We start from the raw sequence: 27146 nt of genomic DNA on the forward strand, positions 1-27146 counted from the left end.
GGAACAGGGAAACGGTTTGCACTTCATAGCGCGATTTCTCTATCAATTGAATGCATTTACAACAGTAATTCCTGACGGCATTTATCTAGACCGAAGGGATTCGACATTTAGATTCAGGGAATCTGTTTCCTATGCGCACTTGGCCGCTTGGCCCTCAAATTTCACATGGCACGGCTGTAGTCTTCCGATTATAAACAACAACATGTGTATTTTTAATCATATATATTTTAAGTCGATGTTCGTATCAAAATTTGTATTATCAATTAGCGTAGCAGGTTGATCTTAAATTAGACACTTGTTAGTAGAAGATCATAGCGCTCTCTTACACTAACCCCGTTCTTCCATCGACCCTGGTGATCTAGTCGTTCTATCTCTTTGTGCACCTATGTCCGTATTGTACTCATACAAACCTCATGGTAGCAGAGGACTAGAGGAGTTCGAAAGGACAGAGGAGATCATCCTCCAGTACTCCACCCTTGCGCTTTTCGCGTACGTGAAATCAATTCACCGTGGACCCAAAACCTTCCAAGCAAACCAACAACCAGGGCCCACAAAACAGGCATGTTTTCCACCGCCGCAGTCATGTGGTTCGTTCAGAGTGCATCAGCAACGACAATTAAAAAGCACCAGTACATACGCGTATACGTAGTCGTACGCTGCGCCCAACGTATGGACGTGAGGAGGCGTGTACAGCACCATGCAGGCCGCATGCACGAGGCGGGAGCCACGAGCCCATGAGCCGTGGCCCAGGCCCCCAGGCCGCAGGGGAGGATGCGCTCGAGCGAGGGCAGGGATGCGGCCTCGCGTCCACGTGGCGCGTATCCAGCGGATTGCTAGTGCCAGTCTTATAAGGGAGCAAAGTACAAGGCTGCCCCCTCTGCCCTGACACGTCGCACTCCTGGCACTCGCCGTACCCCCGTTGACCACTGCCCTTTTATGTTTTCCGGCATTTCTTTTCGAAAACATTCAAAACACGTGAAAGGCCCAAACTATATAACAAAGGAGAGAGATGCAAAAGAATAACAAATAACAAGAATGGAATGATAGCAAAGTAGAAAAATCATGACAGGAATTCGACCACATGATGAAAAATCATGGAAAGCACACGGAAAAGGAGATCAAATAGGGGTGACAAGCAACATGCCTTTTTGGTTTTATTTTCTGCCATTTCACATCATTTCGAACCCCCCCCCCCCCCCCTCGCATCCCAATATGTTCATCCACCATCCTCACCTTCTAGAGCACTGCCGCAAAAATTACCATAACTAGGCTCCCCCAAAAAAGAGAGAAACTAGCAAAAGGAGCTACTAAATGACAGACACCACCACCAAATTCTATCCATCCCCACCACTTTACCTCGAGAGGATTAAAGTAGAAGAAAAAGAATTGAAAAGAAAAAGGGTGAAAAAATCGGAAAAGGGGCAGGGCAAGAGTAAATTTCCAACTCTTCCATCCAGCTGTGCCAAGCCACCCGCTTGACTCGGTCAGCCGCCTAACCCCACTGCGATGGTGGGCCCATGCAGCGCTTCTTCGCGTCGCCGCCGTTGGCCGCCGATCCGACGGTCCAGTCGCTCTCGGAGGCGGAGCTGGCGCTGCGGTGGTGACCGAGCACCGTCACCGGCGTGTCCGCGCTCGCCGCCGCCCGCCCCGGCCCGACGCCGCACGCCGCCGCCAGCACCTCACCGCACTCTCGCAGCTTGTCCTGTTCAAGAAAAACGTGACAAGAGTCAGCACCAAAGCCACCTGTTCCTGCAGATCTCGCAATTTTAAGTAACCGTGAGGGGTCCGGCAGTAATTTGTCCAAATTTTGAGATAGTTTACGGTGATCACATTGTTAACTCCACAACTGAGAAAACAACAAGATTTTACTGGACGGTCAATTGCCCCTTTAGGTCCATTCCCCGAGGGAAACAGGTTAAAGAAAGATGAACAGCGGTAAATAACAGGAATGCCAGAAGCCGCCAAATCCCAGAGGATCTGGACTCTGGAGAGCGTTTGACGTGGCAGGGTTAATTACATGGATTAGTAGGGATTAAAAGGGGCTAGAGGAAAAAATAACTGTATGGTTTGCAAAATCGTGCTCACGCTATTTACAAAGGGGCAGGCGGCGACGCCGGCTTGGAACACGGGGAGGTTCGCGGCGGTGACCTCTCCGGCGGCGGCGAGCAGTGCCGCCGCGGCCGCCACGGAGGGCGAGAACTCCGCCATCTTGACCTCTGCGAAGTGCAAAAAGCACAGCAATAAGAGTTCAGTAGAACAGAAGGGGCAATGTTGGGGAGTTTCTCTTGGTCTTCGATGCAATGCCATGGCATTGGCACGCGAGGGCGTGGGCGGCGCACGTACCGGGCTGGGCGCGGAGGAGGATGTCGACGGCGCGCGCCTTGACGGCGGCGACCTGTAGCGGGTGCCGCGGCGGCGGGTAGCAGGCGGAGATGAAGAAGCCGAGGAAGGCGAGCGGCGTGACGGAGCGCGCGCGCCACTCCAGCGCGTCCAGCAGTACGCGCTCCATGCGACGGACGGTCACCGCGTCGAACATGAACTCCTCGTCCCTCTGCATCCCGTCGCAGCACAACACCAAAACACCGCAAATCAACTAATCAAGCAATAGTCTCCAGAGCAATCGGTCACCAAATCGCAACCAATAAACAGCAAATCGAGTACCTGGATGTCGGCGATGGAGAAGGCTGCGACGCGCTGCATCTTGGCGGCGAGGGAAAGGCAGCTGATGGCGAGCAGGCGCGGCGCCCACGGCTGCTGCTCGCACTGCATGGAACCAAAGGGGGGGATACCAGATCAGACCGAATTCTCGGACAAATCTTAGCAGAAAGGACTAAGGCTCTAGCGAGTTCTTCTTACCGGCAATTGGTTCTTGGAGAGGAAGCGATCCACGTAGTTGAGCGCGAGGTAGGCGACGCGCGGGTTCACGGCGAGCTCCCCGCCGAACCGCACCTGGACCACCGATCGAGACCGATCGGGTCAGGAAACAGCGGAAACTCCAGAGTAGGAATCAGGGAGAGGCAGAGAGTGGCAAGAGCGAATGCGGCGGCGCGCGTGGGGTCCCCGTACCTTAGAGATGAAGCCGGCGGCGTCGCGGCGGGCGGCGGAGGCCGCGGCGGAGACGGAGGGCGCGTGGTGGCCCTCGGCTTCGAGGAGGCTGGCGATCGGCTCGTCGGCGGGGCTGGTGAAGGGGTTCTCGAGGTCGAACTCGTACTCGGAGGCGTCCTCCTCCCGCAGCTCCCACTCCCCCGTCGCCATGTCCACGGCGGCGCCGCGCCCGCGCGAGGTGAGGGAAGGAAAGGAAGCCCAGCCGCGGCGGAACACGCCAAGGGAGCGCGAGTGGTGGGATTTATGCGGCGGGGGAAGCCACCATTGCTGCGGCGCAGTGCTAGTAGTACTAGCTCTGTCTGGTTGGGGGATGGCCTTTAGTAGCAAGGGGGCCGGGGACAATGGTACCAAAAGGTGGGGATTCGGGGTTCTTTTTGTAAAGATCGGGAGGAGGATAGGCGGAGCCCCGGAGGCCCGGAGATGGATGGAGGCAGGCGGTAGAAGAAAGCCTGTGCTGGGCCCAACCTGTCAGATAGGTCAAATCGGACCTCGCGCAAGCACCTGGTGCCTCCGTGCGTCTTCGACAGCTCAGAGATCCAGCACGCAGGAAACCTCATTGTTCTCAAATTACGCTTGATCTGGTTCCTCCGCTTATTCATGCAGAGAAAAGACGAAATGCCTTGCATTGCTTTTGCTGATGTGTTGCGCAGCTTTTTAATTTGAAGGCCCGTGCCCCGTGCCACGGTTGCGTCGTTGCTCAATTGTTGCACACCTCACGTATTTTGTCTTGTTCCAGATGCATCTTGTATTTTGTTGGCGACGGCATTTTGTAGCATTGATCTTCTTTGGGGCGCTGTAGCCCCATCTAATCAATAAGGGTTTTGAAAATGACAGTGTACAACCACTATGGGTTTCTCTCGTGTCCGTTCACGCCCTGCACAACGAAACTACGAAAGCAGCCGTAAGATCACACCTAGTGTCACGTCAAGATGCTTATGCTCTCACACCGGTTGTGTGCGACCATATGCAAACCTTATTTCCAAAAAAAGAATACTAAGATAAAGCCTCACTCACTGAGTAGATAAGCAACGGCTTTCAAAGTTTATAGTGCAAAATTAACCGAGGTTCCATGTGTCCACTAATAAGATCAACCGGGTTCCCGTGTCCGTTATTTCTCTTCCCTTACAAATAGCTAAAAAGGTAGGATCACACTTACTAACGTCACGCCTAAAGTCTATTCCCTCACGTTGGCCGTATGTAAGTAGGCAAGAACCTTTTTATTTCGATATTGGAGCGAAAACTTTCTTTTGTTAAAATCATACGAGCTTGAGTAACTGGATGTTTAGACACCGGATGCAATTTGTACAGAGTATACGCCAGTAGTTGCCATTGAATTGGTTACGATACCGGTGGCTAACACCACGGATTGTACGACTCGATGGGTCAATGAACGTAGGCAATCGTCATGCAATTCAACTACATATGCTGGCATCTGGTTGCGAGTACACACATTAATACTCGTGTTTCTCCGGAAGGAAGCAAACAGTTTGGCATTTGGTGAACATATAATCTGCCGGGACGCGATGAGGGCGCAACCAGGGGGGCCGGAGGAAAACGGGCGCCGTTGCCCGTGGTGCCCCGTGCCCGTGTCCCGCTTTTGACCTGTGTCCAGAGCGTCCCGTCCCGTCCCGTCCCCTGTTCATGAGAACAGTGGTCAACACCTTGCCGGTCGCCCTACCCTCTAGACATCCCCAAGGCTCCAACACCCCCTCGCGGGTTTTACCAGAACGCCCCCGTCATCACGTCCCGATAGATGCGATACGATCATACGAGTCGCGCCAAACCGAGGCCCTGTGCGGCTGTTCCTCACGCCTGGGAGTCGTTCAGGGTGCTCGTTTCTGTGACGGCGGCGAGCCTGGGACTGGGATGGGACAAGGTCCCGTGCCAAATGACACGCATGCCCCTCACCGCAAGAACGAGCGTAGCTGCGTAGGCGTGTGCTTTTGGGATCGAGCACAGGGGGGCACAGCTGCACAAGGATCGTGGAACACGCCGGTGTCGTGAGCCGAGCGAAATGTGATTCTCATCGGCTGATCAGCTGGATGTGCATTGTGTACGTTTGTGCGCGCGCGCGCATACACTGGAAGCCAAGCATTGTGATTTGGTGGCGTACACACTGCACACAGAAATACTCCGGAATTGAATAGTTCGTGAATGCCCACGTGGCAGCGTGGCAGCTAACACAACACCCGGGCCATCGTCTGTCCCATTTCTTCGGGCGACGACCCAAGAAGCTTGACTTGGGGAGCAGCGGATCATGTCAGCAGTCAGCACACCGGCCACCACGTCCCGGGCTTCAGGCTGCAGGTGACATGAAATTGAAAGCACTGGCGTTGAAGGGCTCAAGATCGATGTGATCGCTGATACGACAGCTCAGTCTACTCCTTCCGTCCGAAGAGGAGGTGTTTGGTTCCATGATTTTAGTGTCACATCAAATATCTGGATCCTAATTATAGGATTAAAAATGAGCTAATTATAAAACTAATTACACAGAGGGAGGCTAATTCACGAAACGAATCTATTAAGCCTAATTAATCAATCATTAGCAAATAGTTACTGTAGCATCACATTGTCAAATCATGGACTAATTAAGCTTTATAGATTCATCTCTCAAATTAGTCTCCATCTGTGCAATTGGTTTTGTAATTAGTCTATATTTAATAATTCTAATTAGTATCTAAATATTCGATGTGATAGGAATTTTAGGGCCTTCTAAAGAACCAAACACCCCCTTAACTCTCTCATCTCAAGGAGTCAAACAGTTTCAAATTTGACCAAATTTATAAAAAAAATATTACATTCACCTCTCCAAATCAATTTAGTATAAAAAAATGTTACATGATTAATCTATTGATACTCCTTCCATTTATTTTTATAAGACGTAATATGACATGGCATGGTCTCCCAAATTACACTTATGACCATTAATTTATCTTATAATATATTGAATATGGCTACAAATCTCATTGGAGAGTACATTTGATTGCAAATCCAACCATTTCAACTTTACATCATAAAAATAAAAAATTATTCGTTAAATTATTAATCAAATATAGCAAAGTTTAAATCTTAATACGTGCGTATGTCTTACAAACATAAACGGATGGAGTATTTATTTTGTATCATAAATGTTGCTACTATTTTGTATAAATTTAATCAAATTTAAAATTAATTGACTTCTTAGATAACGAGAGCTGCATCCTTTTGCCCAGCGGGCTATCGGCCACCTCCGACTGGGACAAGGAGAAAAGATATAAGAGCAGACGCGCCGTCGTGGGCGGTGAGCCGATTCCACAGAGGAAGGTCCGTCCAGACGCTCCGGGGAGAAGAGAAGATCTTGCATCGGGCGTAGCAAAGCAACTGGAGTTCTCTACGAGTACGATCGTTCCCCCCGTAGCACAGACAGCTCTCGGTTTCCGGGGTGGGTGAGCTACGGAGGCAACCGGCGCGGTATGGCACCGCGGCTCGGCCATGCGTGTGTATATCCGTGTTGGCTGGCGCGCGCTCTCGGACCGGCGTGCTCGTCAGTGAGCCTCGCGATCGTTCTACTACGCGTGTGAGGTGAAGGCTCCTACCACCTATTCTTATCGCTTCTCTCGTCTCTTGAGCGCAGGATTGGCAGTGCCAGGAGGCCAGGAGGGTATCTCTGCAGTCTGCACTCGATCCATGCGTCATCGACGACCCTCTATGGCTCTACCGATCTTGCAGTCTGCAGTGCAGTGCATCTTTGGGCACTGGAGTATAGTATCTAATCTACTGTCTCTGCTGGAAGATCTCGTTCTTTCCTACTCGTGCCTGGCCATCCTCTTTTTAATTTTTTTTAAAAGAGGGGGCTTAGTATTACGGCAGATGCGCATTAGCCAGCGGAAAACGGGAGTGGAGGATTTTGCCACATGCTTTGTTATTTTCCCTTGTCAGAAATAAAGTAGCCGTGATGTTTTAACGATATCAGAAATGTTCACTGCGCACAGGTAGAAAAGAAAAGGGGCGATGTGTATGAGTGCCGCTGATCATGGGCAAGGTCTGGTACGAGAAGGTTACATTACAAGGGTTCAGAGCTGAAACATTGTTTGCGTCCAAGAACTGGTGGACAACAGACAAATCTGCAGCGCGCATTGACCAACCCTTTTCCTCGCTTTGGCAATGCCAACCTCGTGCAAGCGACAGCTACATTCTTATTGGAAGAACATGGGTTCTAATTTGTACCCCAGCCATGGCACGCGATTCTCCTCCTCTCCAATCAAAGCAGAACAGAAGGTGCGTTATCAGAACCGTGAGAGAAATCCATGATACAAGTCTCGCTCTGGGATAAGAAGACTTGTGTGGCTGTCGACATCCATTCACTTCACTCCCATGCATGATGCATCTAGGGCGCGGCATGCATTCCATCATGGCATCATGCATAGACCAATGTGGCAAAGAGTGAAGGAGCCCATGTGAAGAGCATAGGCTTGGAAGGAAGCCAAAAGGTTTTGACAGTGCGGTTGCTGAATGGAGTAGTAGTGCCTCAGCGTGAAGCTTTTGTATACCGTGGGTTCCTCGATTGTGTGTTATACTGTTATCCACATGACCTGCGTATCATGAGGCGCGATCTCGCGTGAAACGATGCTTAACTTCAGTTCTGAATGCATTGCTAACGGCTGGGGATTTCCTGGAACTCTGAAAAACAAAGGTTTCGACACATTGCTCGCATAGAGATCGGAGTGTTGGCAGCACTCACACTCCAATCTTTTCACCGTTTTCTTTGCCAAATGGATCATATCCAGCGTGAACCATGTACTATCTGATAACCGAACGCTCCTCCCAGTCCCAGGTCAGATGTGATACGCCACGCACATGGCGTCCATATGGGCGGCACCATGAAAAGGTGCGACCACGCCCGACCCCCCAGCCAGGATCTCGCCGGACCGGCGCGGTGGCTCCAAAGCGCCAGCAGATGAGGCCCGGAGAACATTCCAAGCCGGCTTCCTTTCGTTGCTCCTCCCTCTCTTTTTCACAGCAGCACCGATCGCGGCATTAGAGTACTGCTACTAGATTACCAGAAAAGACCAAAGCTTAGCGATCCTTTTACACGCCATTAAAGAGGACGGTCGTCTCGTCTCGGCTAACTACCAGTGGACATGGCAGGTGCAGGGACAGAAAGGCTGCCTCATCATTCGCACTGTCCTGGCTTGGCTTTGCCTGCTTTTGGCGGCTGATTTGGTGCTAGATGTATCATATATGCGTAGACAGCAGCTAGCAGCAACACTTCAAAAGGACCACTGCCCAACTGATTAGCCACGCATCTGTTTTTTTTTCCCGTATATGCACGCTAAGGTTCCAATTCCAACTGCAAGACTGCAACCAAACGGTAGATACATTTTTATGTGAATTTTGATAAAGAATCACCTGCAACCACTTCCAGCGCCACAAGAGATCTAAACTAACAGTGGCATCGCATATAGGCATGTAAGACCTTTTCTTCAACCGGATTTTCTTTCTGAACAAAAAAAAGAGAGAGGCATGTACAATGAGAATAACGAGAGAGAACATATCTCATGGAACTAAAAAGATAAGTAAAAGAAAACAGCATGAATTTCGGCTAAGATGAAACGGCGGATCGGAGTTGTACGCAAAAGAAGGAGGTACAAAGTGCTAGTAGCAACCAAGAACGTTGCCTGATTACTACCTTTGCATTCGTTGCCAAACGGATGGCCCGAATGAGTCGACGCAGCAGGCGTCCGTCCATCATCTCCTGTGCTTTGCGCGGGCGGTCAGGGCAGGCCTGCTTCTGCTTTGCCGGATGCTCGCTTCGTCCTCCTGCTCTCGGCAGCAGTCTACGCCCCACTTTGCATAGGTGCAAGAGAAAGAAAGGGGCCTCAGGCCTGGCTGTCCGCCTGTGCGCCTGCGCAAAGCACGGGACGGGAGAAGAGAACACACCCCGAATGCGGCGCGCTAGCTCTCGAGGACAAAACACACAAAAGGGCGCAGATCTCCTCGATCCCCATCGCGCTGGCCACCTTGAAGAACGAAGCTTTTGCTTTTGCATGCCCTGCCTGCCTGCCTGCTAGCTTTTCCAACCGGCCTCCTCCACCACCTCCATGTCCCTATGCTGGTTGCCGATGGGCCGGGCCAGTCTCAGTCAGTCAGTCTCGATCACTGCCGTGTTCAGTACATCGGTCGTGTGTGAGCCCTACGGCATTTAGCAGCAGGTCGGATCGGTGTCCTCAAGTGATCAAGAGGCCTATGGATCGATTAGCCGTGCGCTTACTTGATTGCTGTTGCATGTACGCCGTTGCCCGCACGGATTTGCACTTTGTGTACGTGCCGCTGCTCCGGCGAGTACGCAGTAATAGCAGCTTAACTCCGAACAAATGATCGATCGATCATATATAAGGTCTGAACGTACTGCATAGTGTCGATCTATGCAGTACGAGCTGACCGTCCGAGAGATGAGATGGGATGAGCTGCTGTGCCAGCTGATGCACTGTGCAGCAGCACTATTGACACTTGGGCTCGTACTGCTGAATCTCTGCTCCGAGCTGACCGGATCTGACCACGTGTACTAGATGAGAACTGTAGGAGCCATCAGCAGCGATGAGGTGCGCAACGTGGCCCTGGGTAGCTACTGGCAGCAAGGATTGTTGACGAGTGGACTGGGGACGCGCACGGTGTGGGGCTGGCTGAAAATCCGCCGAGACGCAGGCAGGCCGCCAGGCATGCGCGGCGCAGGTCAGGAGACGGCGACGATATGATACCACACGAAAGCATGCACGACTATATCTCGTCGCGGCCTGGCGCGCCGGCCGTCGCCTACTCCGTATATTCATTCCCTGTGCACCTTGTGCACGCCGCGAAGGGTCCACAAGACTACTGATCGCTCGACCGGAGCGTGTCCGCCGCGCACTCGACCGGTCACAACTCACAAGATCAGAAGCTGGGGGTGGTATTCCGTTAGCTAGCTCGCTGGTTAGCGCGATCCAAGGGCCGGATGACATGCCATGATGATGCAGAACCTGCAGCGACGGGGGATATGGCAGTTGTACTGTACGTGCATGCATGATGATGCTCGCCCCCGTGCTATGATGCAGCAGCGAGAGGCAGCGAGCGAGCGAGCGAGCGATGTGAGCCCCCCCGCCTATCCATCAACCAACCGATCGATCGCCGTCCGGGCGCGTGCATTTCTCGGGTGACCTGACCTCCGCGCGCAGTGGTGCGCGCGCGGGTGGTGTGGTGGCCTGGTGGGCGCCGCCGGGCGGGCCCTTTGCGTGCTCCATCTCGGGCGGCAGCGGCATCGCCCTTTTCCCGTCTCCTCTTTTTCTAAGACGTGCCCGTTTTTTATTAAGAAGAAGAGAATTAAGAAGAGCCAACTTCAGGAAAAAGGAGAAACCATGCAGACGGCACAATCATTCGGTGGTGCGGTGCGGGTGCAGGCAAGCCTTTCGCCGGCCGGGGGGCCGAGCCATACAGGTAGGCACGGCGACTCCGCCGTGTCCGCCAGCCGTGGCCCGTGGTGCAGCTCCCATCGTCGGTCGCGTGGAAATGCTTGCTCGAGTACCATGCAGCCCAAGTGAAGATTTCAGCGTGTGGTCGGGTAAAAGCCTACAGGCCCATAAGAGTAAGCCCAACTTCCTTTTGGTTATCGGCGGCGGCGGCGCACAGGCGACCAGCCTGTGCAGTCCGTGTACTAACCTGCGTAGCGTTTCATATAGACCATCATGATATGAGGCCAGACTGATGAGATGGGCTTGTTCTGGGAATTGCAGCAATTGCATAAAATCGCCCAAAATGGACCATCATGATACAAAAAGCTCTCAGGCCTGTCCGGCCGGCCTAGCAGGCCCAACCGATGGTCTCCAGGCCCATAATGGAGGAGGTCCAAAACCTCCTTGCTGGCGGCCGTGCTGAACCTAACGCTGAAGACCTGTTCTCGTGCTGTCTTGCGCATCAATCTCTCCGTACCCTTACATACTTGGGGCAAGATGAAGCACGAGAGCAGTAGCATTCGCTTGCTGGAGAGAGAGCAGCAGAGGGACTGAGAACATGGATCGTTGTGAAGCTAGGGTCATTCGGACGTTCGGTTCGGTTCAGGTGTAGTGCCTTTTCAGCAAGCGATCCGACAGCCTCGAAAGCTGCCAAGCGTGACCACCGTAGGCCACGACGAGTGCGGTCTTCTGGACTTGCACGATCTAGAGCCTTTAGTTACTGTGCATGCCTTTTACACACGCAGCGCCAAGGCAAGGCAGCTTTGCACACGTCCGGTCCCGTGCTTCGCTGCCTCGCTGGGCAAGCCCGGGCCTGCGACTGGACCGGAAGCACGACACCCTGCGGACCATCGCATGGCGCCAAACCTCCAGCAGCATCCCTGGCACGCCGACCGCGTCCCGGCCATGAGCAGAGCACCAGCCAATGAACCTCCTCCCCGGCGGCCGGCGCCATCTAGCCATCTAGCACCCCACCGTCGGCAACTCGGCATGGTCATCGATCCCCTACGGCGCCTTCTTCGATCATCCCCGGCGGCCGGCGGGTCAGGGCCGCCACCTACACGGCAAATTTGGCGTAGGGCAGCCGCTGCCAAGCCAAAAGCCCAGTACCTACCATGCATGCTGGTGCGTGCCAGGCTGCGACCGGGCTGACCTTTGTCTTCTTTCCAGAGCTTCAGGGAACGCCCGCAGCGGGACCTACGCTCACGACACCCGTGCCCACGGCCACGACCTCGCGCTAACCCAGGGTCTCAAGGTGCGTGCGCTCACGGCTCATCCGGCGCCTGGCGATCACCTGGCGTCGTTCGTGAACAAGGCGACGCTGATTCATCACTCATCAGTGGAGAGTGGCGGTTCATGCTTCCTAAACACCTGAAACGCTGTCTGCGGGCGCCTCGGCTGCATCGTGCCATGGAACGCCGCCGAGAACAAGTCATCTGTCCCGTTACGAAATGGTATTGATGTCACTTTACTTGTCCGAAATGGGACTTGGCCTATCGTCCAATCAACAACAGAGCACTCTCTGGTTATCTGAATTTTCCTCTGAAGAAAGCTGGATACTTTGCACGCTATTACAAGTTCAGAATCATCAGGAGGAAATGCCACTGGCCAGGTACTAGTAGGATATAGAAGCAGTTCAGGGTTAGATATCAACGCAAAGATGGAAACTCAATGCCACAATGAACAAATGAAGTCATGAAACTACCAATGCAAACGAGACGAATGTGATATCAAAGATCAAATCTTAGAACAAACCCAGTAAAAACTACATGAAACCTAGGAATAGGAAGTACTGGTATTTACAGTCCAGGCACCCAGCACACTTATTTGGAAATTGACCTTCCACAAAACGCGCAAGATACCAAAGAAAACAGGCATTCCCAGCATAGATTGCTTAGAACATTCATTGATTCAGCATCTACTCTATGTAACCAAAAAAAATGCACAAAACTTGTCTTATATCACCAGAAAGAAAGGTACTGGATATTTTACATGCTATTCCAAGTTCAGAATCAGCAGGACTCCACCACAGGCTCACTGAATATCTGCAGCAGAAAATTGGAGAGGAGCCACTAGATGTAAACACAATTCCAACGTGAACAGATGAACTCATGAAACTAACAATGCAAACAGGCTAAACATGATCTCCATGATTAAAACAGGCTAAACATGATCTCCATGATCAAAACTAGAGTCAATTCATTGATTCAGCACACCGATAAAAAAAACTGCTGGGAAGTCCAATGATCTGTAATTCAGCAAACCAGCCATCAGAAACCAAGGCTCCACATGTAACATTTTACAAGACATTGCTTAGAACATTCACCCAACCTCCTGTTTATATATGATAAAACACCCAAAATTTGTCTTCCATAGCCACCTAGAATATATGAATCCACATTACATTAACTTGGGTACTAATCACACTGAATACTACACTATCATAGTATCATATAACTACATAAGTAATATATTTCCACTCGACGAAAATCGCAATATCCATCCATCATCCACCTCCCTCATCTATACACCAACCAGCAAGAACCAGACGAAAAAAAATAAAATTCACCACGCTCGCAGCAATGCAAAAATCCTTAGCTTAAGAAGTCTGCAATGATCAGGATCCAGAAACGAGAAGCGGCTCTCCATTCCAATAACCATGAGCAGCCAAGGCGCCTAAGAAGATTGGGCCCCACCTTCCGGAGGCTGCAACGGCTTCCCCTCCGCCGTGTAAACGACCGCGCGCGGCGGCGCGTACATCATCGGCGGGAACGGCTGCATGTGTTGTGGGACGCCGTAGACGCCGCCGGCCGTGTGGAGATCTCCGCCGGGCACCTCGCTTCCTCCGCCACCGACAATGTGGTAGACCGGTCGAGGCATGTAGCCGCCCTGCGCAGACGGGTCGAGGTAGTGGACCGGTGGCGGAACCGGGAAGTAGTACACGGGCTGCGCCATGTACGGCGGCGGCGGGGCTGGCCACGGCGACGCTCCCTCCGCGACGTACGGCGCCTGGCGCGCGGGAGCCAGCGCGTCGTCTTCGTCGCCGTGTTGGCGCGGAGTCTCCGCGGCGTCGGACTTGGTGCGGGAGGCGGCGGGGCCGGGGCTGGGCTCGTCGGACGCGGTGTCGAGGCCGAAGAGGTAGTCGGGGACCTCGGAGATGATCGACGACGCCTCGGATCGGCCGCGCTCGATGGGGTGCGGCGCGGGGGCGTTGAGCGCGTCGACGAACCACTGGTCCGTGGAGGCGGCGTCGCCGGCGGTGCCCGAGAGGACGGAGCCGAAGGCGGCGTCGGGCGCGGGCGCGAAGAGAAAGACGCGGAGGCGGGGCGGCCTGGCGACGGCGGCGGTCTCGTCGTGGAGGCGGTCAAGCTCGTCCATGAGGTGGTCGACGTCGTCGTCGGAGCTGACGGAGATGAGCGAGTCGAGGTCGTCGGGGGGCAGCTGGTACTTGAGGGACGGCCTGGGCACGCCCGGGGCGAAGAGGGCCGGGGCCACCTTGGCGAGCGCGGCGACGAGGGTTGCGAAGGAGGCCGCGGCCCGCGGGAAGGAGACGATGCGGGTCTCCCCGCCGACGTAGCGCAGCTGGCGGTCCCCCGGGCGCGGCAGGATGCGGCCGCCGAAGCTGCACATCAGGCGCACCTGCGGGCCCCAGTGCGCCTGCGCGGCGGGGGTGGGCGCGGGGGCCGGCGGGAGGGGCGGCGGGTGGAGGTGGTTGTTGCCGCCGTTGCCGGCCCCGGCGCGCGGGGTGGAGGACGCCGAGGACGTGTCCGGGTGGTGCGAGGACGGCGACGTCATGGGCGGCGGCGGCGGGGGCGGTGGGCCCAGCAGAAGGGGGGCGAGGCGAGTGGACGAGGCGGGCGATGGTGGAGGGAGGGGGCGCCGACGCGGACGCGGAAGTGCTATTCGCGAGGGCGCATCGGGATTTGGGAATCGCAAGTTGCGAGGAGGCACCAGCTAGGCGGCAGAGGAGGAAGGGGAACGCGGAGAGGGAGGGGGAGACGGCCAGACGGGCTTCTCTATTCGGGCGGTGGTAGCCTAGTGGGGCTAGGCGCCTAGCTGTAGTAGGATCCGATACCGCGGCGATTGATTTGGCAAGTCCATTTCGGTGGTTCGGTTTTCGGATTTTGAAATTTGGAGGTTCGAAATTCGAACATCTTCCAGGATTAGTAGGACGCTAAAATGGATTTCTCTTTTTTTTTAAAAAAAATTTCTGGTTCATGGTTAACATCCGGCGCCGTGTCGGTCGGTAGGTTTGGTTTGGAAGATCGAGCCGGGCCGGACCCGGTAAGGTGCGTAATTATTGACCCCTAGAAGGACATTCCATTCTTGGATCTGACAGGTCCCCTCGGTAGGCGGGAGACAACAGGCCTAGCATTTCGCTCAGGCTGACAACGTGGTGGCAGCGCAACGGCGCGTACTACTCCGGTCACAAAAGAAAAATTTGAAATTTTCTTTGCTACAAAAAAAAAGATCACATACCATGAAATTTGGAATTTTCTTTGCTATAGGCAGCAAACGGAAATTTGAAACGTACAATGAACAGAAAAAAAACCAGGCTGTTTTTTATTTTTTTAATAACAAGATAATTCAGTCTGCCACTTTTTGTAGTTTTGTTGCTTTTCGGTTTTCGCCAGGCGTGAATGAGCGGTGTTTTTGTGCGATGGGTTTGGTGGCGCCAGGCAAGGACAAAAGGCTCTGCTTTGTACCGCAGCTGGCCACCCGTCCCTCCTCTACCGTGCCAGCAAAAGGGAAAACTGTAGCCGCGCTTGCACGGGCACGTTTAACAGAACACTCGGTGCAGGTGCACAAGGGCCGCGTTTCTTTTCCGTGCTCGGCTGATCGATGGCTAGGTTAACGTTTGTTTCCTCGCCCTTTTCTTTTGCGCTTTCGGCTTTTCCGGAGAAGTCAGAACGCTAACCGCCAATTGATAGATAATGCACCTAACGCTCCGCTAAAGTTGCTGCCGGTGCACAAGCGTGACAAGCGCGAGGCATCTATCTATGATATCTGCGGCGCAGCGTATGAACGGAGCAACTTTGTCGATGGCTGCTCCATCCACATTTTGGTCAATTTATTTCTGGGAGGGGGACACAAGTTTGAAACTGATCATTTTGGTCAATTTAGATTTTAGAAGGCGATGTAAAGAAAAATGTGGTTGGTCTTTTTTTGGGTAAAAAATATGTAAAATCGCAGCATTTCAAACTTGGCTAGAATATTCTGCATCATAAGAAAGTTAATTTATCAACATCAAATCGCATTCAGCTGCGCGGAAGGTAATATCTCGAAAACAAAAAAAAAGATGAAAAAATGGCACTGTCATGGACAAGAAGATATCAAAGTGATTCTCACGCGACTTCTTCGTGAAACAAGCATCGCAATCGCTATAAAAAATTAAAAGCAACATCGAATTGGGGTCCAATATGAAGGCAGCCGAGCATAGAGGATGGGTATGTGCATGCTTTGTCTGAACATGGTTCAAAAGCATTTCTTCACCCCCTATATCTTTTCAATATGATGTCATCAAGTTGGTGCTACTTCCTTGCGTCCGTTTCTATATTATCCACGCCAATTTGCTTCAAGTTAGGAAGAGATGCATCCCCCACTAGCTCAAGGTTAGGTGATCGGATAACATTTTCTAAAGACTCCTATATCATCTCCATTCTCGATGATGACCGCAACAAATGTATCCGTGCGATATCACATAAAATAGGAAATTCATGCCTGCTTAGTGCTTAGACTAGGTCGTCGTTAACTGATGGTAAAACTGCCTATGTTTTCATTTACTTGGCATACATAAAAAATTGTGAAAATATATTCCAGAATTTTATGGAGCCTTATTGAGCAGATGAACGGTTGAGATCAGCACAAAGCCTCGAAGTGCTGAGGAGCTTGGTCGCAATAAACAAAGGCGAAAGAGAACAATCATTCCCTCTGCCGGCATTGGTACGCTCCGGGTGCTCGCAATTATTTGCTGCTGACCTGGACGGAATGTCCCATCCGAGTCGTGGTGGGCCTGGAAAATAAAATATCATCCGTGCTGACTTGGCGCCAGCTGGTTTGCCAGTGCCACTGGCAGCAGGTAGGCCCCACTCTGACCCGTGGTACCGTTCCTGTAAGAATTTTTTATTTTAATATTTTGCAAAAATATATGTTCTAATAAAAAAATTAAAAAATCTCTACATATACGGCACGGCTATAGCGAATTGAAATGGTGGAAGGTGAACTGTAGCAACCTTACTGCCAGTTGAACCGGCGGAATTTACTCTCTCTCAGCAGCACACTTTCAAAAAATCATAACTAATTCATATGAATTCATATGGAGATAAACTTTATATGAAAATTGTAGATCTAAAATTGAAACGGTGGAAGGTGAATTGTAACAACCCCGCCGGTTGGCGGAATTTACCCTCTCCAATAGCACACTTTAAAAAAATTATAACTAATTCACGTGAATTCACAATTTTTTTCATATAGAACCATCTTGGTGCTCAAATCATCAACACAAGTTTCAGATCTAAAGTTCAAATTTTAGATCTAAAACTTGGCGGTCCACATTCAAAAATCATACTAATTTATATGAACTTGTATGGAGATAAATTTTATATGAAAATTGTAGATCTCGACGAGATATATTCAAATTTAGATCCGAAAGTTTTATCGATTATTTGAGTACCAAGATGGCTCCAAATTAAAAACGTTTGAACTAAAAAGTTGTAGATATCATCGATATATACAATTTTCATATAAAGTTTATCTTCATCCAAGTTCATATGAATTAGTTATGATTTTTTAAAAGTGTGCTGCACAGAAAAATTAAATTCCACCGGTTCAACTGGTGGTAAGGTTGTTACAGTGTACCTTCCGCCATTTCATTTGGCTACGGTCATTTCAAACGGCTGTATAGATATAAATTTGCAATTTTTATTAGGATATATATTTTTGCAAAATACTAAAATAAAAAATAAAAAAAATTCCTTCCTGCAACCACGCACCTACGGGCTGCGGTCCACTCGCCGTCGTTGCTGCGTGCGGCACAGGCTATGGGCCTGATTGAGGAACTGGGAGCCCATTAGCTACGAGAAAAGGGCCTATGTGAAGTTGTGAACAACTTGTATTCGTCCTCTAAGATTTGGATTTTGGAGTATGCACATCAGTACATTTCTCTGCTTTGTCCTCTAAATGAGTACAATTCGCCTTTTTCATAATTTAAGTTTTCCATAAAAGAATGGAATTTCAATCTTAGTGTAAGCATGTCAGTCACGGATCGTCAAGAAAGAACTATTTGCTACGTCTACGTGACTGAATACAATTCGTTCTGATCTTAGTGTAGCATGAAGTCTCAGATTGTTCTGACCTCGTCGGGATCGTAAAGAAATGACATTGGTTTATGGTCTCAAATTGACTGCTCCAAAACAACTAGGTATTGTTTATTTCTTATTAATGGAGAGTAATCAAGACTAGAGTGAGCACGTATTTTAAAATGGTCTGTTTGTATTGAAAAAATAATAGTACAAGTGATTTGTACACAACAACAATATACGACTACAAGAACAGTGCAGAATCTCCATCTCCATATAGTACAAGCGCTGGACGTGCTTCGACGAGGGCGCCGCCGAGCAGCGTTAGGAGCAGCAGGAGGAGCAGGCAAACCGTGGCGAGGAGCGAGCGCGTAGCCATGCCTGTGCGCCTGGATCGAGCGATGCTCTGCGTTGTTGGAGATCGATCGGAGAAGAAACGCAGGCGCTGCGCTTGGCTGCTGTGGTGGGTTGGTGGCTGGTGCAGCATGTTGCTCCTTGTTTTATACCCGTGGGCGTGCCTTGGTCTCCGACTCGCCGCCATGAATCTCTGTGTCGGAATCCTTGGCTTCTCGGAGTCGGACGGTCGGACTCCACTCCCGCCGGCCGCCGCTAATGTGCGCCGCTCCTATGCGTGCATCGTCTCCGAATCGGATTTTGGTGTAAACATGCCTGTCACCGATCGTAAACGAGAACCTATTTTCCTGAGACAGCTGCGACAGATCTGTTGACAGATACGCAACAACTTGGACTTGCCAAGGCCGAAGGGTGCTCATCAGCTCTAGATATCGTATAGGTTGTTGTAGAATCTTAACAGCATCCCTTTGGCTTTCTCTCCAAGATTGTAGAGGCCACGCACAGGGCAGTTCTGTGTCAATCAACAGATCCAAGCTAGGGAGTCAGTGCTTCCGCTCCTCTGATTTCTCACTAGATCACCAACAAGCACCCTGATATTTCCATTCATGATTCACCAGCGCTTCACCATGAACCACAGCCGGTCGAACCAGCGGGGAGACATGCGACGAGCCGACGAGCACGTTGCCCAGCGCATTCTGCTCCGGACCTTTGTACCCTCTGAGCCCCTCGGTGTGGTACTGGTTGCTCAGGCTCACCACGGACGTAAGCAACTGAGCAAGCAAGATCACGTACGACGTACCCATGCCCGCCGTGCCTGGCGGCGAGGTATAACGTCGTGACGAGCGGGGAGCGCGCGAGCACAGCGGCCGCGGCGCGCCTCCGGGCAGGCACCTCCCGACGAGGTCGCCGGCGTTGTACGTCGCGATAAGAACGAGCGCGTACCGTACCTGCAGTACCAGATGCCGCGCACGAGATGAGAATGCAGTTCAGGGTTGTCGATGTTTCAGGGGAGCCAGATCGTACGCGTATGGAAATTACCATGAACGCCCAAAGCTGCGTGACCCGGTGTCCTCGGACGAGAAGCCGGGGAAGACAGACAGGGTGAGCACGTCGGTCAGGAAATTGTCAGCCGCGTAGTCAAGGTTTTGGAGAAGAAGCTGCCTGGTATCGGCATTGGGAGATTAACTGTCAAGGTTCTGGACTTTTTTTTTTCCCAGCATGAAACTGGAACATGGGCGCATTGGGAGATTAATTTTTTTTTTAAGACGTGCATATCACGTTTTTCATTAAGAAGAAGAGAGTTTAAATGCAACAATAAAACTTCAGGAGAAATCCCAAAGTGCAGAGTTACAAGAACTATCACCTGCGACCAGGAACGGAACACAACAACAGAAAAAGGAAGCTACAACACCACCGTCGCACTAAACACGACCTAAGACGACCAAAACTTGCAGAAGAAAGGACACCATGAACACACGCACATCACCAATTTCCTAACAACCCGGAATCAGTGGAGGTAGAACGAGAATATCATGCAAGACGATACCTCCGAGGGGGAAGCGACACTAACGTCGCTATCGTCCGTCTGTCCACGGAGGAGCAGACCAAGTCTTCACCTGGCAAAACCAAATGGATTTGGTGACCGCAACAACGCCCCTAGTAAGGTGAGCTATGTTAAGGAACGTAACCATTGTTGGCACCGGCTAAAGCTGGGCAAAGCTTTTGCTAAGGCTCCCAAAACTAACTCCATGCAGCAGACCGCCAAGGCCTAGATGAGAGCCAAATCGATGAAATGGCATCGAGCAATCCACGGCGACGATGATGGAGAACATTCACAGGCCAGCGACTGCCATCTTGACGACCCAAAGACGACCAGGGGTGACTGCGACAACCAAAAGATGACCAGGGGGAGGAGTGCAGCCGAAGCCCTCCCTCCTCCTAGCAACACTCGATGACGAGGTGGCGGCCTGAAGCACCATGGGGAAGACGAAGACCCATTTTCCCATCCCTGCCAGCGAAGAAGACGGCTGGAGAAGGCATGGCCCCACGAGTGACAACCATCGACAAAAGAGCGAGCAACCCAAGAGCGAGCGACCTTAGAGCCCTGCCGCCCCGGCTGGAAATCTCCGTAGTCGCCCTCCTACAGGTGACGACGAGGAGGGGGAGAGGGATGGGCGGCGGCGCGAGGGAGCCCCCACGCTGCCCCGGGAGGGTAGACCGCACCGGTGGGAGGCGGATTCGGCGACGCCGGACTTGGCAGCGGCCGCCGCCCAGCGGCATGGGCGAGGCCATGGCGACGCACCCTAGGCCCTCAGCGTGTGGTCCCATGAGGGAGCGACGACGCAGGGTCGGCTTCTCGGCGAGCAGCCGCCTGCGGTGGCATGGATCGGGCTGCCCGAAACTGTGGCAGGCTCCCCGATGGACGGACCCCCCACAGGGTGGCGCGATGGGCTCCCACGCAGATCCGGACCAAGGAATGCCGGATCTGGCATCGCCTACGAGGAGGAGGAGGGGGAGCCGAGCCCCGCGGCGGCGCCGTCCTGCGCGTCGGCGAGCGGGTCCTAGGCGTTGGAGTACTCCAAGCACGCCAACGCTGACAACGCGCTCTTGCGAACCGATGACGCCTTCGCCACGGCCTCGGTGCCGCTACCGGCCATGGACAGAGAGCCACCCGCGACGACCCTTTCCCCGCACCACCGGCGTCGTGAGAGCGCGAACAGGCCGACCACCACTGCCGCGAGGAGGGCCATGGTGACAAAGACCACGGCCGTGAGCGCCTTGGCTGACGGGCCACGCCGTCGCCGTTCGGCCTGCTGTGCCGGTGACCTCCAGATTTAGGCGAGACTGGCGGCTGGCGCGCAGATCGGGCACGCCACCACTGGATACGGCTACCAGCCATGCTCAGATGTCCCCAGAGCACGCCGGCGAGGAGGGGAGGAGGGAAGGAAGAGAGGGAAGGGGTGGAGAAGAGGAAAGAGGAGGAGGGAGAGGAGAGGTGGGGAACGCGGCGATCTCCGCTTGGGTCGTTGCTGGCCGCCGGCTGCCGGCGCCGTTGCTGGCCGGGATGGCGTCGGTGGCCGCACAGGGCTCGGTGGAGGCGGAGTTTGGGCAGCGGCGGTGCAGTGCCCCGAGTCGCCCCCGAGGAGACGACGCGGGCTCTGTTTCGTTATATTGGGAGATTAATTGTGTGGAATTTCAATTTGTGGCGACAATTCTTTTGTGCGCGACTTCTTTACGGTACACAGCACTAGGCTAGCTATACTAGCGTTTGAAAAGGACTAGTATAAAAATACACGACGGTCAAGATTAATTATATACTACTAAAAGCTTCACCAGTGGTATGGGTAGTATACATGAGTAATATAGGTACATAATAAAATAATACAAATGACATCACTATATTTTTATTTTTAACACTAGCACAAAGTTTAAAACGCCATTCCATTTGAAATATCACTTTTCACAACATGCACGATCCGACTTGTCCAAACCCGACGGCGAAAGGACTTGCACACACAACGGCTGAGGGCGAAGGCGGGCCGCGAGCTCCGCAGGGCACGCACTCCTAATATGCTGGGAACTTCGCCGGCCAAAACTTCCGGGATGCCGATCTGCTCTCCCGGCTCCAGCGACGCCGGCAGCGTGCAGGCCGCGTGTATGGAACGTCACAGCGGGGGCACGTCCAGGACCAGGGGGCAAAGTTAACCGCGGGCCTGCCGCCGTTGCACTTGCACGCGGGCAGCGCCTCCAAAGCGAGAAGAGCAGCATTGAAACTAGTTGAAAGGCTTGCCGTCCGATCAGGTCGTAGATACGGGACCGGCGTCCATCTCTCTCTGCTCACTGCTCCGCCGCGCCCGCAGCCGTAGGTGCTGGTCCTGCACCACTTTCCTGCATACCTGCTGGCTACCTCCTCTGCCATCATGACCAATTTCCGCCTGGTTTAACAGAACAACATTAGGCCTGCTACTGCGGGTGCTTGCTTCAGGGACGAACTGGATATTGATGGTCGATGCCGTGGAAGCATCAAGCACGGCACGCTGTCCCATCTCCCAGAACCTGAGGTTGCGTCGGTCTCGTGCTGAAGACATGGAGGAACAGCAGCAGGTGGCAGCCATTCCGATCCACGTCGATCAGCGTAGTTCCTGTTCTTCGGTTCGGGGACAAACACCTCGAGCTCACTTGCCAGCGGCGTTTCACGTGCGCTGAATCGAAGGGATCTGGGCCGTACACACTGAGAGAGTGAAAAATTAATCGCACGATGCGATCTTGAGATACACTCCGCGCTACCGATCCACGTGCGCAGTCTGTGTCTCCATAAACTTCTGACAGATTTGCTCGACTGTCTTACCGGACGTTTGGTTCCTTTGCTTATTTTTAAGCAAGTGTCACATCAATGTTTAGATACTAATTAGGAGTATTAAACGTAGGTTATTTACAAAACTCATTACATAAGTGGAGGCTAAACAACGAGACGAACCTATTAAGCCTAATTAATCCATCATTAGTAAATGTTTACTGTAGCAACACATTGTCAAATCATGGACTAATTAGGCTTAATAGATTCGTCTCGCCGTTTAGCCTCCACTTATGTAATGGATTTTGTAAATAGTCTACGTTTAATACTCCTAATTAGTATCTAAACATTGATGTGACACTTGCTTAAAAATAAGCAAATGGAACCAAACCAGGCAACCAAGAGTGCATGATCCTGCAGCATCACTGTAAACAAATACTCCTCGCAGTAGGTTAACAGATATCCCATGATCGATCCCATCAGTCGAGACTCGAGAGTCACGGTCACAGTCTACTCTAACCCAACAAGAAGCGGAGGTTGATGGGAAAGGAAAGGAAAAACAGAGAGGAGGGAGGCATCGGGGCATGGAGATCCTCAGATCCAATCTCCAAGACCTCTCGATCTTTTCATGTCCCGTCCTCAATCAACTCTTCAAGCTCACGTGGGCCACACGTGTGCCGATGGAGGACATCGGTGGAAAAACGCTATGTTAACACAACGGTATCACACAATGCACGCTTGGTGTTTGGATGTTTAAGCTAAAGTTTTGAACGTGTCACATCGAATCTTCAGAGACTAATTAGAAGGATTAAATATAAGTTAATTATAAAACTAATTACACAGATGGAGGCTAATTCGCGAGACGAATCTATTAAGCCTAATTAATCCATCATTAGCAAATGGTTACTGTAGCAGCACATTGTCAAATCATGGACTAATTAGGGTTAATAGATTTGTCTCGCGAATTAGCCTCCATCTATGCAATGAGTTTTGTAATTAATCTATGTTTAATACTGCTAATTAGTATCTAAACATTCGATGTAACACGAACTAAAAATAAACAAAGGGAACCAAATGGGTCCTTAGCTAAAAGAACTACTAATGCATCGCATCTTCTAGGAGAACCCTTTAACATACCCCAATTTCTCAAAACTCATACCTTTAGAGGTCATGACAACTCCTGGAGCTTGAAAACACCTTGGTTCCTGCATAAGAAACTGGTCAGCTCCCAGGCAGTCCCAGTTGTTAACTATCAAGCCTGACGAAACGGCAAATAATGTTGGGCAACAACTGGGCATCCCCTGCAAGCCAATGCCATCATGACAAAAGAATCTGGTTTCCACATTTTACATTTACAATGTTACGCAATCGCACAAAAATATGGATAGAAAACCAAGTCATTGCGTTCCAATAGAAATCTTCACTGATGTGTGCTGTTTGTGTGCATATACATGCTTCAGTAGCTAAAAACATTTTAGCATGTGATAAGGAACGGAATATGTGAGGGTTTACCACATTTTATATCAAAATGGGTTTACCACATTTACCAGTGGTTAAGGTACAAATTGCTGTATTTGAAATCAATGCATCAGTTCAATTGTCTTTCCAGGTCTGAAATGAAAGGATTACCTTACCAGGCCCTTGAAGATTGCTGCAAAGACCTGGGTCTGAAATAAAAGGATTACCTTTACCAGGCCTTTGCAGATTGCTGCAGAGAAGACCTAGGCTATGGAACAATCCAAATTCCCCATGTCCAGACCCTGAATCTTTCAGTCAGCGCTGCATCACAGCTGTATTAAGCTTTAAGCATCCAGATAGATTAGCTACGAACAGCTTCAGAACCAACCAGACGTCCCAGAGGAAGAACAAGGACTATTCCCCAGTAGAGGATGACTATTGATTGAATGATATGTTCATAGAGTTGAACAACATCGCTTCCATTGAACACCTCCAGGTTTTTATACAATTTATCTGCGGCACATTTACAGCTGCTACTACTAGTAGCAGAGGTGAAGAGGTGAAGTAATAACTTTCTACCAAAAGGGTAGTATATATAGCAATGTTACAGCCAAACTATACAATTGTTTCTCCTATGTTTCCCCACTTTCACCCATCTCCTTATCACTTGAATACTTGATGCCACTGATCCATGCCCCTTTGCTCAGAAACAGCTACATAGCATTGTAGACAAGCCTCCCAACTGCTGCTATTCAAATCCCACAAAAGAAACGTGAGCTGTGTTTACATCTTTTCTATGCTGACTTGCTGAGTAAACTTGCTCTTGACGTCTGCAGGTCTTGTACAGTATACACGGCAGAGTCAGGGGGCTTCAATCAGAGTGCTGCTGATTCTTGCTGGCTGAGCATGTGCAATTCGCGTGGCTCTCCTTTAACACCTTCAATGAATAGATCACAGAAATTAACTCTCAAAAAATTGTTTTTGGAACATGCAGTTCACATAATAAGTCTAAAAAAGGGCACAATTCTCCCTGTCCAGATCAGCTAGACCTTACTGCTACAGGCAGGTTGACGTTCGAACGCGATGGACAAGTGCTCATTTGCAGATGACTTATTGGATTGCTTACCTTAACCTGCTTCTGGAGATCCTTGATGTAGTCGACAGCCAAATCCAGCATGTCAGAAGTGTTGGTTTGCTGCAGGAAATGGAAGTGTAGGTTGCAGACAAGTCAATTATGGAGTGGTCCTAGCACAGAAAATTTGCTAACTGCACAATGTTCTATTGCCAATTGGGGAGAGGAGACTGCAGAATGTCAGGTACCTTGTCCATGTTTGGGACGAGTTCTTGCAACTTTCGGATTCGCTCGCTGATCTTTGTTCTCCTCACCTGGGAGCAAGGATCAGCGCATCAGCCAATTGCTCAACTGCAGGCTCGAAATTGAAGAAATTCTATACAAGAACGGGTGTTCACTAACCCGCTCAGCAATACTGCGTGGGTGTGTGGCACATCCCCGCTTGGCACGGATCTTGCAAGGCACGGCGTCCTGGAACTGGAGGAACTTCTCGATATTTGCCATCTCTGAAGACGTCTTCGGCAGGCTGAACTGGTGCATAAGACCATTCTGCACCAATGGCATCATGCAAATCCTCGTCAATTCGCCACATAGATAAACTACGAGAAATGGAAGTGCTAATACAGTGACGCACATACTTGTCCAGGCTCTAGTGAATCCCGAGGGCGTTTCATCCCAGATAAGTTCTCCGACATGAGCGACGACGAGTCCTCCCACCCGGAGCCCATCGGGTACCCAGGGATGTACCCCCTGCCACCACCGGCAGCCTCTGGGCTGCTCCCTCCGACCTCCTCGCTATCCATCTCTGAGATCTGTGACATCAACGAGCCCTGCCGTGATGAGAAGCTGAGCTGCCCCTTCAGCCTGCTGCCGCCACCTGCAAGAGAGTCGGCCGTGGCAGCAGCGGCGCTGCTGCCGTCCCTGAAGCCCATGCTCATGCCGGCCCTCAGCATAGCCCCGTACCCTGAGTTGAGCAAACGGCATAGGTGGAGGTGGGACACGCTCAGTTCCAGAAATAGAAATGCTTCCAAGGAGAAAAACTCCCCAAGAACTGCAATAATTGCTGCGCAGGAAGCAAGCAGGGAATGGCAACAACAGTAGTACCAAAAGAAGGCCGAACTAAGGAGGGACCAACCGTTGTCCATGTTCAAATTGTCGAGGAATCCGGCGGGGGAGCTGCTCTGCCGAGCCAGGTTGCTGGCGCCGACGCCGGCGGCGGCAGCGGACGCGGGTTCCATGCCGGAGCTGACGGTGCGGTAGAGCCCGGACTTGGCGTCCACCATCTCCTGCTGCTGCTGGTGCTGGGATTGGAACATCATCTGCTGCTGCTGGGAGGCCATGCCGGCTTCACCCGGGAAGTGGGGTGCAGGCGGCGGCGGCGGCGGCGACGGCTTGTCGTCCCGGATGTGGTGGTCGGCCAGGAACCTGGCGAAGACGTTGTCGGCGCCGGCGTCAGGGCTGGCGGCGCGGGGTCCCGGCGGGAGGAAGTCCTCGCAGAGCTCGCCGAGCACCGTGCTGGGCGCCGATCTGTACCTCAGCAGCCCGGACGAGGCCATCGGCGGCTGCACCGGGAGGTTCAGGTCCTTGGACACCGGCGAGCCGTACATCAGCTCGCCCCCGGGACTGTTCAGATCCTGCACAAGAACAAAAAGGCAATTCTGGCCATCTGTTCAACGAACAAACTTTACGGCAGTGTCTCGAGCAAACAGTACTCCGCCTCCTCCATCTAGAAATCGGACCAAAATCTGTAAAATACAAGGGAAAGCTCTCCAATCATGGAGACGGCACGAGCGCGTACCTAATTTCAGCTCAGATCAGGGAGCTGAGCTAGCAGCTCTTGGGGGTCGGCGGATGGGATGGGATCCACCTGGACCTGGAGGCGGCGGCAGCTGGCGGCGGGGACTCGAGGAGGCCCCTCGTCTCCTCCTCAGCACGAGGCGGAAGCGGAGGGGAGGGGGGTCAGCAGGGAACGGCGGCGTGGGGAGGGGACGACGGCACGGGGAGGAGAGGGGAGGGGAGGGCAGCGTGGTTCCCGTGCCTGGTCGGGCGGTGTGCGGAGAAAGGGGCTGCGGTGATGCTGCTGCGCTCGATAAATAATGCGC

The 27146-nt window shown here is 51.9% G+C and overlaps 3 protein-coding genes across 4 annotated transcripts; all 3 read right to left on the reverse strand.

Moving 5' to 3' along the window:
- Positions 1-1114: 1114 nt before the first annotated feature.
- Positions 1115-3445, reverse strand: LOC101774001 (cyclin-D6-1). The gene is made up of 6 exons (XM_004957930.3): positions 3067-3445; positions 2857-2949; positions 2662-2763; positions 2344-2551; positions 2086-2216; positions 1115-1702 (listed from the first exon to the last, which is right to left on the reverse strand). The coding sequence occupies exons 1-6, from the start codon at positions 3253-3255 to the stop codon at positions 1493-1495; spliced, it is 933 nt and encodes a 310-aa protein (XP_004957987.1). The 5' UTR covers positions 3256-3445; the 3' UTR covers positions 1115-1492.
- Positions 3446-12794: 9349 nt separating this feature from the next.
- LOC101774401 lies at positions 12795-14587 on the reverse strand. The gene has a single exon (XM_004957931.2). The coding sequence runs from the start codon at positions 14361-14363 to the stop codon at positions 13245-13247; it is 1119 nt and encodes a 372-aa protein (XP_004957988.1). The 5' UTR covers positions 14364-14587; the 3' UTR covers positions 12795-13244.
- A 9800-nt stretch (positions 14588-24387) lies between these two features.
- Positions 24388-27146, reverse strand: LOC101774803 (transcription factor bHLH130). Of its 2 annotated transcripts, none has more exons than XM_022824578.1 (7): positions 26843-27146; positions 26180-26702; positions 25683-26008; positions 25447-25593; positions 25293-25358; positions 25099-25167; positions 24388-24909 (listed from the first exon to the last, which is right to left on the reverse strand). In XM_022824578.1, exons 2-7 carry the CDS (start codon positions 26649-26651, stop codon positions 24844-24846), a joined length of 1146 nt encoding a protein of 381 aa, XP_022680313.1. In that variant the 5' UTR covers positions 26652-26702; positions 26843-27146; the 3' UTR covers positions 24388-24843. The 2 variants fall into 2 exon arrangements, with proteins under 2 accessions (XP_022680313.1, XP_004957993.1); XM_004957936.3 differs by having other exon boundaries at positions 26180-26678; positions 26843-27145.

The sequence above is a fragment of the Setaria italica genome, chromosome II (assembly GCF_000263155.2).
Source record: "Setaria italica strain Yugu1 chromosome II, Setaria_italica_v2.0, whole genome shotgun sequence".
NCBI classification, from domain to species: Eukaryota; Viridiplantae; Streptophyta; class Magnoliopsida; order Poales; family Poaceae; genus Setaria; species Setaria italica.